The sequence below is a fragment of the Neofelis nebulosa genome, chromosome 3 (genome assembly GCF_028018385.1).
Source record: "Neofelis nebulosa isolate mNeoNeb1 chromosome 3, mNeoNeb1.pri, whole genome shotgun sequence".
In the NCBI taxonomy this organism is placed as follows: Eukaryota; Metazoa; Chordata; class Mammalia; order Carnivora; family Felidae; genus Neofelis; species Neofelis nebulosa.
This window is the reverse complement of record NC_080784.1, coordinates 189,444,899-189,456,450: the sequence shown is the minus strand read 5'-3', so window position 1 is coordinate 189,456,450 and position 11,552 is coordinate 189,444,899. Positions and strand designations below refer to the sequence as shown.

The window sequence follows — 11,552 nt, the reverse complement described above, 5'->3', positions numbered from 1 at the left end:
AGCCCAAAATCCTTGGGATCAGCAAAAGCTGTTCTAAGAGAGAAGTTTATAGCAACAGAGAAAAGTTTACAGGCCTACATCAAGAAGAAAAACCTCAAACAACCTAACCTTACACCTAAAGGAACTAGGAAAGAACAAACAAAAACCCAAACCAGTAGAAGGAAGGAAATAATAAATATTAGAGCAGAAATAAACTAAAAATAAGACAAGTATATTATTTAGATATTAGACAAATATATATAATATCTAAAAAACAAAACAATAGGGCAATGAAACAAGCTGGTACTTTGAAAACATCAACAAAATTGATACACCTTTAGCCAGAATCATAAAAAAAGAAAAGGATTCAAATGAACAAAATCAGAAATGAAAGAGGACAAATAATAACCAGCACCATAGAAATATAATTATAAGAGAATATTATGAAAAATTATATGCCAACAAATTAGACAACCTAGAAGAAATGGATAAATTCCTGGAAATATAATCTATCAAAACTAAACCAAGAAGAAATACAAAATGTGAACAGACCAATTACCAGCAATGATATTGAATCAGTAATCAAAAAACTCCCAACGAAGAAAAGTCCAGGACCAGTTTCACAAGTAAATTCTAACAAACATTTAAAGAAGAGTTAATAGCTATCCTTCTCAAACTTTTCCAAACATAGAAGAGAAGGGAAAGCTTCCAACTCATTCTATGAGGCCAGTATCACCCTACCAAAACCAGATAAAGACACTACATAAAAAGAGAACCATGGATCACTATCTCTGATGAGCAAAGATGCAAAAAGCCTCAACAAAGTATTAGCAAACCAAATTGAATACATGAAAGAAATCATCTTCCATGATCAAGTGGGATTCATTCCTGAGATGTAAGCATGGTTAAATATTTGCAAATCAATCAACATGCTACACCACATCAATAAGAGAAAGGATAAAAAAACATATGATCATTACGATGGATAGTATAACATCAATTCAGGATAAAAACCCTCAAAACCAAGTAGGTTTACAGGGAACATACCTCGACATAACAAAGGCCGTATATGAAAAACCCACAGCAAACATCATACTCAGTGGGTAAAAATGGAGAGCTTTTCCCCTAAAGTCAGGAAGAAGACAAGGATGTCCACTCTCACCACTTTTATTCGACATAGTACTGGAAGTCCTAGGCACAGCAATCAGACAACAGAAAGAAATAATAGCCTTCCAAATTGGTAAGGAAGAATAAACCTTTCACTATTTGCAGATGCCATGATACTAAATCTGAAAGATTCCACCAAAAAACTACCAGAACTGACACATGAATTCAGTAAGGTCACAGGACACAAAATTAACTTATACACTGCATTTCTATACACTAAAAATGAAGTAGCAGAAAGAGAAATTAAGAAAACAATCCCACTTATAATTGCATCAAAAATAATAAAATACCTAGGCATATACTTAAGTAAGGAGGTGAAAGATCTACAGTCTGAAAACTATAAAACACTGACGAAAGAAACTGAAGACAACACAAACAAATGGAAAGATATTCCATGCTCACGGACTGAAAGAACAAATAGAGTTAAAATTGTCACACTACGCAGAGCAAGCTGTAGATTTAATGCAACCCTTATCGAAGTAACAACAGCATTTTTCACAGAACTAGAAGAAACAATCCTAAAATTTGTATGGAACCACAAAAGATCCCAAATAGCCAAAGCAATCCGGGAAAGGAAGAACAAAACTGGAGGTATCACAGTCCCAGATTTGAAGATACACCACAAAGCTGTAGTAATCAAAACAGTATGACCCTGGCATAAAAACAGAAATAAACATCAATAGAAGAGAATAGAGAGGCCAGAAATAAACCCACAATTATATGGCTGATTCATCTTCCACAAAGGAGGCAAGAATATACAATGGGAAAAAGAAGTTTCTTCAACAAATGGTGTTCAGAAAACTGGACAGCCACATGCAAAAGAATGAAACTGGACCACTTTCTTATACTATACTCAAAAATAAACTCAAAATGGATTAAAAACCTAAATGTAGGACCTGAAACCTTAAAAATCCTAGAAGCAGAGGCAGTAATTTCTCTGACATCGGCCATAGCAACATTTTTCTAGGTATCTCTCCTGAGGCAAGAAAAACAAAAGCAAAAATAAACTACAGGGACTACATCAAAATAAAAAGCTCCCACACAGGAGTGCCTGGGTGGCTCAGTGGGTTAAGTGACTCTTGAATTCAGCTTGCGTCATGATCTCACTGTTGTGAGATCAAGCCCTGCAATCAGGCTCTGCACTGGGCATGGAGCTTACCTAAGATGGCCTTTCTCTCCCTCCCTCTGCCCCTGTCACTGCTCCGTCACACCCTCTCTTGAAAGAAAGAAAGAAAGAAAGAAAGAAAGAAAGAAAGAAAGAAAGAAAGAAAGAAAGGGAGGGAGGGAGGGAGGGAGGGAGGGAGGGAGGGAGGGAGGGAGGGAGGAAGGAAGGAAGGAAGGAAGGAAGGAAGGAAGAAAGAAAGAAAGAAAGAAAGAAAGAAAGAAAGAAAGAAAGAACCTTTTGCACAGCAAAAGAAAAAAATCAACAAAACTAAAAGACAACCTACTGAATAGGAAATATTTGCAAATGATAAATCAAATAAAGGGTAGTATCCAAAATATATAAAGAACGGATACAACTCAATACCAAATAAAACCCAAAAAACAAAAAACCTCCAATTAAAAAATGGACAGAAGACATGAATAGACATTTCTCCAAAGAAGACATCCAGAGGGCCAACAGATATGTGAAAAGATGCTCAACATCACTTATCAGGGAAATGCAGATCAAAACCACAATGAGGTATCACCTCACATCTGTCAGAATGGCCAAAATCAAAAACACAAGAAACAATCAGCATCAGCAAGGATGTAGAAAAAGGAACACTTGTGGATTGTTGGTAGGAAGGCAAACTGGTGCAGCCACTGTAGAAAACAGTATGGAGGTTCCTCAAAAAATTAAAAATAGGATGATCATATGATCCAGTAATTCAACCACGGAAGTATTCACCCAAAGAATATGAACACACGAATTCAAAAAGATATATATCCCTCTATGTTTATTAGACCATTATTTACAATAGCCAAGTTATGGAAGCAGCCCAGGTGTCCGTTAATAGGTGAATGGATAAAGAAGATGTGGTATGAATGTGTGTACATGTATATATATCACCTTATATACACACGGCTCAGGTTATGATCTCACGGCATGTGAGTTCGAGCCCTGCGTTGGGCTCTGTGATTATATTACACACGTATAATTTGATACTGGTCAGCCATGAAACAGAATGAGATCTTGCCATTTGCAACAACATGGAAAGAGCTACAGAGTATAATGCTAAGTGAAATAGTCAGAGAAATGACTATGGTTACCAGAGGGGAGGTTGGTGGGGGGATGGTTAAAGTAGGTGAAGGGGAGTAAGAACACACTTATCATTATGAGCACTGAGTAACGTATACTAATGTAAACTAATACAACACCGCACATGAACTATGCTGAAATTAACATTTTTAAAAATAATGCAACACATTAAATAACTTTAAAAAAAAAAAAAAAAAAGAGTTCCAGGAATGGACTCCATTGAGACTAAGGACCAGACATGGTTAAGGACCGCAGTGCATCAATGACCAAGGGGAACATTTGGATCAGAGCAGCTTTTGCCCTCAGACTGTAATTTAAAGATCAGTACCTGAGGAACTTTATCTGAGAACAAAGTAACAGCCAACAGAACAGCCAATACTGAAGAACTCAGAGTAAGTGAATGTGAAGCTGACTTGTATGGTTGTACTTCATTTACATTCAAGGATAATGTATGTGCTGGGGGGTGGGGGGAAGGAATGATTAAGAAAACTAAACCTAAATATAAATCACTGAAAAGCCACAAAAGTGACAAAACAATATTAAGAGGACCAAAGTGATAAGACAAAGTAATTCAATGTAGAGAGAGCTTTTGAGGCATTTCCATTTCAAAAAAAAAAAAATTCCGTGAGATCTTTTTACAAACTTGTAGCATTTAAAACTGTATTTATAAAATACATCAATCCAAACAAGTTTTGATTTATATGTCATAATCAGTGGAGTTAATTATGTAGGAGTCTGCTAATTGATTTACATAGAATTCTCATTAAAATATCCCCATGTATAAACACAATTAAAATAGAACTACATGCTTCTATTATAAAATACAAAAATGTATGGGGCACATGGGTGGCTCAGTTGGTTAAGCATCTGACTTCAGCTCAGGTCATGATCTCACGGTCTAGGAGTTTGAGCCCAAGTCGGGCTCTGTGCTGACAGCTCAGAGCCTGGAGCCTGCTTCGGATTCTGTGTCTCCCTCTCTTTCTGCCCCTCCCCCACTTGTGCGCGCACGTGCTCTCTCTCTCTCTCTCTCTCAAAAGCAAACAGTAAAAAAAAAAATGTGAGACTGAAACAATGACAAACACCTATTTATTATATTAAATACAAGCCTGAAATGTTACGTAGATACACAGATTCCAAGAAATTACATTTCAGATGCTCAAAGTCCTGCTGGTGCTTTGACAATGAAAACGATGCTTTAGAGGGCTTTTCTTTTTAATTCATAAAAAAAGCAACAATCGGGGGGTATAAAATAAGACCCCAAACTTCAAAGTTTATTCAAAATTGTTTTGAATCCCTAAGGTGGCTGCAGTCTGTTTTTACATAGTCCTGGCTTCAAGGAATGTGGACAACACGGTCTGTACAGATTTGTGCCCAGGAAGCCCACCGCTGCTACCCTACACAGTAGTCTCGTGTTTCCATAGCCCAGTCCTGACGTTGCCGGTGCTATCTGTACCCAGCAAGGGGCCCTCCTGCCCACTGCTTTTGATTGGTCCATTCTGGATGGCCAAGTTGAGTCCGTAAGACTTCTGCTGACTTTCAAGCTCAACTACAATTGGCTTCCTTAAGGCATCTTTTTTACTACTATTTGAAATAGGCTTTTCAAAATTTCTGCTGCTCTTGGGAAGCGTGCTACAGCCGTCGCTGCTATCGGGTTGGGGCGGGTTGTACTGTCTCTCTCTGTAGGCTAAATAAGCCCTTCGACTCCTCGAGTGTCCTTCATTGTTGCCCGGCCGGCTTTTAGGTAAGCCGTTCTGCACGCTGCCTTCCACGCTGGTTGGGACGTCATAGGCATACTCTCTTAGGACGGTGAGTCTGCTTGCCCGGTGTCCTTTACTTCTGTTTTTATGATGGCGGCTTGGGTGCACATTTGTTCGACACTGAACTTCTAAAGGTGCCACATGCATTTTGATATCATTGTCCATTGAATGTTCCGTCAGACTATTATCAAGCTGAGGCGTGGAGTTCAAAGGCAGGGAATTGGTGTGGCACTGAGCCGCCGCAGCCTGCAAGTTGGTTAACTTGCAGCCCTGGGAGGAATTTTTGAAGCTCGATGTACTCTTGTTTGTGCATGAAGATTCTGCACTACTGTTGGTGCACTTAGGCGCCTCTCCGTTCGCACCACTGGAGCTGGGGGGCTGTACATTAACCTGCACGGAGTACGAGCTCCGGCCGGGGCAGCAGGTCATGACCCACGCAAGTCTAACATCCTCCCTGTTGACGCAGTGGTGAACCACGATGAATGCGCTGAGACTCAAACACGTGGCTCCAAAAAAGAAGCTGAACACCAAGTCCAAAGGGTAATACAAGGAAACAGCCAAGGCCCCAAACATCCACAGGACGACATATAAGAGCAAGGTAAGACTGGCCCCCAAAAGTTGAGAATGAAAAGTGTGCTCATTTTCCAACGCTGACGTCGAAATCAGAGACAGAGACAGGGAATCCTGATGGTTGACTTCGCCATTTTCATTGGCCGCCAGCCTCTGCTGCTCCTCCGTGGGCTCCTTCAGCTCATATTTGCGCTCAGGGTGTCTTTTCAACTGAATAAATATGCTCAGGAAGTACATACAGTTCACAAACGTGATGAAGCTGGCAGGCCCATAGAAGGCTCCCAAGGAGGGTTCCCACGCCATCCAGCAACTAGGAAAGAAAATGGGAAACCAGTTCAGATGCTGCATGGCAACCAACTGTTCCAGGAACTGCAAGAGAGTCAGGGCCTGGGAAAGCATTAAAAGAGAAGCAACTGGGGTCAGGTACGCAGAGAACACAAAACACTCACTAGGGTGCATGTGGCCGACTGCCGTAATTCTTGATGTTCGCGGCCGCTGTTATACCACAAACTATGATGGGTATGCCACCGCCGATCAGGTAGAATCTGGAAGAAGGGACAATGTGAATGTCAGCTCATCATTCCCATTGATTAAGGTGCACACATCCCGGTATCTCGGTATTGCAATAGTCCTTCCTCAATGATTAATTATTATAAACTGGAGGTTAACTTTTGGAGGCTGCTTTGTTAACAATAACTTTTTAAAAAATTTTTAAGTTTTTGTTTGGATAGCTTTTTTTGAGTAGGCTACCACATTTCCACTTGAGGAAAGCTGATCAGCTTCTGCCACCCTGTGGACAGGAAGAGATACTGCAAGTAGGGTTTTACTCTTTCCACGGGAATTCAGCAGGCAAACCAGTAAGTTAGTCCATTACAAAATGGACTTTAAGGTCTCGCTGTGCCATACAGTTCACACAAAGTATGTAATAATATTTACTACTGATTAATGTCTGCCTATGCCTGTGTGTTGCAGGCCACCTCACTGCTGTGTATGCTTATCCCTAGTCACTGAGGCAAGGAAGGTGCCCCATCTCAGCCTCACACAGTGCCCAGGCCCCTCCTGACCTCCTTCCCATGGACTCACTGGGGACAGCAAGAAAAAGGATCGTGCAGTAGGAACTGAGGGAGACAGAATGGCGGTAAGTCCTACCAAGAGAAACTTCTTTTTTTGACCAGAGCTTCTTTGAGCTCCCTGATTAAGAGAAAATAGGAACTTTGTGCCCTGGCTGCATCCTGCTGGGTACAGTCAGAATCTTAACTCTGCATCTGCCAATTCTAGAGACACAGCCCCATTCCTGAGCTGGCTGGATGAAGGCAGTGCAGTAAAGCCTTGGATTGTGAGTAACCTATTCTGTGAGTGTTCCACAAGACGAGTAAACATTTCTAATAAATTTTAACTTGATAAACGAGTGATGTCTTGCAATACGAGTAGTCTGTGATGCCGAATGTCACATGATCACAAATGAGCCAATGGTTCTCTCTCTCTTGCTGGGGGATTGTGGGTGATCATCTCCCATGCTCAGATGCTCGGTCTCAGGCTGCTGTGTTTGGCAGAGATCAGTGATTTTGCAGAACATCAGAAAGTACCCACAACAGGCCCAGTGTATTTTTTGTCATTTCAAAGCACTTACGGACAATCCTTTGCTTTTCCGTACAAGAGTAAACTTAGGAATACTTTGCTTCATTCTAAGTCAGGCTGCTTGCAGATATAGACCCCTTCCTCTGCTGCCTTATTGCCAGTTACATTAAATACAGTACATGACAAAAGTTTATTAATACTGTACTGTAGTCAACATCCATTAGTGATAGTGAAAGTCATCTGACACAATAACCCTCCTCTGGCTGGTCTGCCTCACACCAGCCACGAAAGTTCAGGTTATTTTATTTTTCTTTATATTTCGTATTTTATTATTTTGGATTATATTGCAGTAATGTAATCACTTTTATATGACTATTTTTGGGTTGCGGAACAAATCATCTGACTTTCCATTATTTCTTATGGGGAAATTCGCTTTGATATACAAGTGCTTTGGATTACAAGCATGCTTCCATAATGAATTATGCTCACAAACCAAGGTTTTACTGTATTCAAAACTTTTACTTAATGCTTGGGGTTATTATTTATTTTCTCAGAACCTAACAATAGGAAGGAATAGCTCTGAAGGATGGGATCCCTAAATCTCTTAATCAAACACCATCTCTCAGTTCTTTTAACCCAAGTGACAGAGGTGCCAACTCGCATCCTGTAACCTGACTCTGGTCAAGCACTCCTGTTTGTCCCTTAATCGTCCAGGGAACCATTCACTCCCTGAATCTTTTACGTTCTCAGGCATTCTCTTTCAGTTCTTCCCTTTACTTGCTATGGCCCATTTGTTAAATATCAACATGGCCCTTGGGGTGCCTGGGTGGCTCAGTCGGTTGAGCGTCCGACTTCGACTCAGGTCATGATCTCGCGGTCTGTGAGTTCGAGCCCCACATCGGGCTCTGTGCTGACAGCTCAGAGCCTGGAGCCTGCTTCCGATTCTGTGCCTCCCTCTCTCTCTGCTCCTCCCCTGCTCACACTCTGTCTCTCTCTCTCAAAAATAAATAAAGGTTAAAAAAAAATTAAAAAAAAAAATATCAACATGGCCCCAGGACCATTTTTTAACCAACTTCTCCCTGGGGGATTTGATTTATTATCCTTGTCTTCAATCACCACACATGGAAAATGTCTCCTGTCCTGTCTGTAAAATGCCTAGCACATCTTCCCTACTGAGTACCAGGTTTCCAAAAATGTACACTTCTCACAAAAAGTACTAGTAAGCCTGCCTCCCCTGTGCTTACCTGCCCCGCCCCCATTCTACATTTCCTGTATTATTTTCTCAGTTGACAGAAGCACCATGTGCCAAACTAAACTAGAGCAATTTGTAACCATCTTGGAATTCTCTCCCTCCCACACGTTTTAAATCCAGTTGGCCATCAACCCTAGAGAAGTTGCCTCAACTGTCTTCAACACACACACCCTCTATTCTCCATGATGCTGTTCTGGTTTCAGTCCTCATGGGGACCACCCTAATGACCTCAGCAGAATTCCTTACTCTCAGGCTCTCCAATTTTTACTCTATATTAATGCAAAGCTGTCCTTCTAAAGAGATAACTAGTCAGGCCACTCCCTTAGGTAAGTCTTCAATGGCTGCCCACATTTTAACATGGCTTCCAAAGGCCTGAAACGGAACTTTCACTCGGAATTCCGGCAACTCTCCACCACATACCATAGGTTCCCGCCAAACTGCATTTCTTGAAGTTTCCTCAGCTCACTCACCACATAATCCTGTATCTGGAGTGTCCCCTCTCCCCTTTGCTCTAATCCCTAATGAAGGATCATCACTAATGGTCAATACTTCCTAACACCATCCCCCCAAATTAATAGTGCCTTTGTTTGCACTTTCAAAAGACCGTATCTCCACTGTGTAACGTTCTTACACAGCCTGCAGCTGGTTCTTTACGGTCTCCTCACGCAGACTGTAAACCCCTCAAAGGCAGGACAGCTTAAGTCTCTGGTCCCGTGCCAAGTACACAGCCAGCATTCAGTAAACTCAATCACCATTGGTCAATTTTTACTCATCCAGCACGATAATCCATTATTTTCTTCTTATAATTGTGAAGAAAGGTGTAACTCCAAAACTATGTTGTCCTTTGTAGGGAATCATTAAATTGAAACACACTTAAGTAGGTTAAAAATCTCTGACATGGCCTCAAGGAGATAAAAACAGTTAACATTTTCTTAGAGCCGATTAGATGCTGCTTCACACATTACGGCACTTAGTTATTCCCACTTTGTAGATGAGAGAGGAAGGCACGGAGAGGGTACAACCTCACGAAGGGCTCCCAGCTGGACGGCTGTGCAGCCAGTGCCCAAACCCAGGAAGCCCGGCTTCCAAGTCCATTATGTACTCCCCAAAACTTACTCAGAATTGTTTTGCTATGATGAAGCTTCAGCTAAACTGATGTTTCATGAACATTTACTATGAAACACTGAACAAAGATACCAAATACCTGAGCATTGGTCTTGGTGGAGGTGGTAGTTCATCAGGATCCTGGCATCTTTTAGCCTTTCTAGTGACTTGTTTGTAGATATTTCGAGCCGTCACTCCCACCCATAGTACTGTAGCAAGAGTGGAATAATGAAGAATTATTCCAATCTAGAAAGAAGATTGAAGACTATATGTAAGCTAAAAGGAAAAAAAAAAATTCCCCAGTAGTAGCTGCCACCAAGGTTTACCAAAAATAACTGGTAAGTAACTTCCAAAAATATGATTCCAAACCAGTATGACAGTATCTTCTAAAGATCAGTTCCTCTACCCACGAATCAAACAGAGGACCCTAACAGACATGTGACAGTGGGTTATGTCCCCTAACAGACAAATCAACATTTGGATCTCGGAGGCCCACACACTACGTACAATTTATACCCAAGAAAACCCTTCATACACCACAGAATTGGCTTTTCAATATCTTTAAACCAAAGGTGTGTCTGTCAGGGATGCAATGTCATAAGTTAGAGTTCAGTTTCGAAGGCCCGTTTTAAGGAAGAATGTAGAAGGCAAGGGTAACCAGAGAGTGAAAGTCACAATACACAGAGAATAAGCTTTCGTGTGACAGAACGGAGTTGTTCTAATTCAGAAGTATTTACTATATACGGTGACGGTAAGACAGCAAGGTAATACACTGGTGGTTAAGAGGGTGAGGGCTAGAATCAACAACTTCTGCCTGGTTTTAAAACCAGGATCCACCCCTTATCTGCTATGATACCTTAGCAGAGTCACATAACATCTCAAACATTGGTTTCTTCGTTGGTAGACGGAGAGAGAGATGAAAGTAGTGGGAGACTAACTAAGAGAGCCTACATAAAGCATTTTGCACATTGCCTGGCATATGGTAAATAATCAAGAAAAATGGTACCTGTATTTTAATTATTACTATTAAGAGTGTGCTTTTAAGTAAATAATGTCACCTCTCTAAATTAATTTTCCTCATTTGAAGAGTGGGAAGATTATCAATAACCATCTCTAGCAATTTTTTGGGGACTATATGGTTACAATATTTAAGACACAATAGGTACCCATTTAAGAGCAGGTAACTGTAGCACATGTAATGGTCACACTAATTATGCTTCTTCTCTCAGAGGGGTGATGGAGGGTATGTTTACCATGTGACTTGAGTGTGAAGCAACTCTAGTTGAAGATCAAATTCTAGGTGAGGCTATGTACTGGGGCTAAGAAAGCCTTAAAATCCATTTTAAGAAAAATAAGTGTGTCACTGGGGCATCAAGGACACAATTCAGCTTTCTTGTCTAACTACCATATTTTAATGTTTCCTTTTTAAACAATTATCACAGGTAACATCCTATTAATGAAAATCTTCAAGAAAAATTTTTTCATTCTAAAAAGATGGCTCTCCGATCTCAAGAGAATCAATCTGACTGCCATCACCAAACCTGTGTCAATAATACATGCATTTAGATTGTTGCCCAGAAATTTTAATGAGAACCAGTGAGCGCCAAAATCTGGTAAATGAAAACCCAAGTCTTATTTTGCAGGACAAAAACGAAGGTAGTCACTGTCCAGCCTGAACCTTACAGTGACTTGGGAAGGGCCGGCAGGCTGGATCCAGCTTGGCCAAATGAGAAAACTCAGATTGATTTTCTTTGTAAGGAGAGGAGTGGCTCCTTGGCTTCCATTAGTTTTACTGACTGTACTGTAAAAGCAAAATTTACAGAGGAAAGTGGAACAAAAAGCAGAAAATAAACCTTAAGCTATCTGGAGTCACACCAAATACTAGAAGTAAAAATAGTGTAAA

At 40.7% G+C, this 11,552-nt stretch overlaps 1 protein-coding gene across 3 annotated transcripts in view; it reads right to left on the bottom strand.

The window, feature by feature from the left end:
* Positions 1-4,457: 4,457 nt before the first annotated feature.
* ADGRA3 (adhesion G protein-coupled receptor A3) overlaps positions 4,458-11,552 on the bottom strand; it is a 133,994-nt gene continuing 126,899 nt past the window's right edge. For all 3 annotated transcript variants that reach the window (XM_058722965.1, XM_058722963.1, XM_058722964.1), the window contains 3 exons: positions 9,750-9,895; positions 6,165-6,260; positions 4,458-6,025 (listed from right to left, as the gene is read on the bottom strand). In XM_058722965.1, the coding sequence (XP_058578948.1) occupies positions 4,783-6,025; positions 6,165-6,260; positions 9,750-9,895 (1,485 nt within the window). In that variant the 3' untranslated portion in view covers positions 4,458-4,782. The remainder of the gene's footprint in view (positions 6,026-6,164; positions 6,261-9,749; positions 9,896-11,552) is intronic.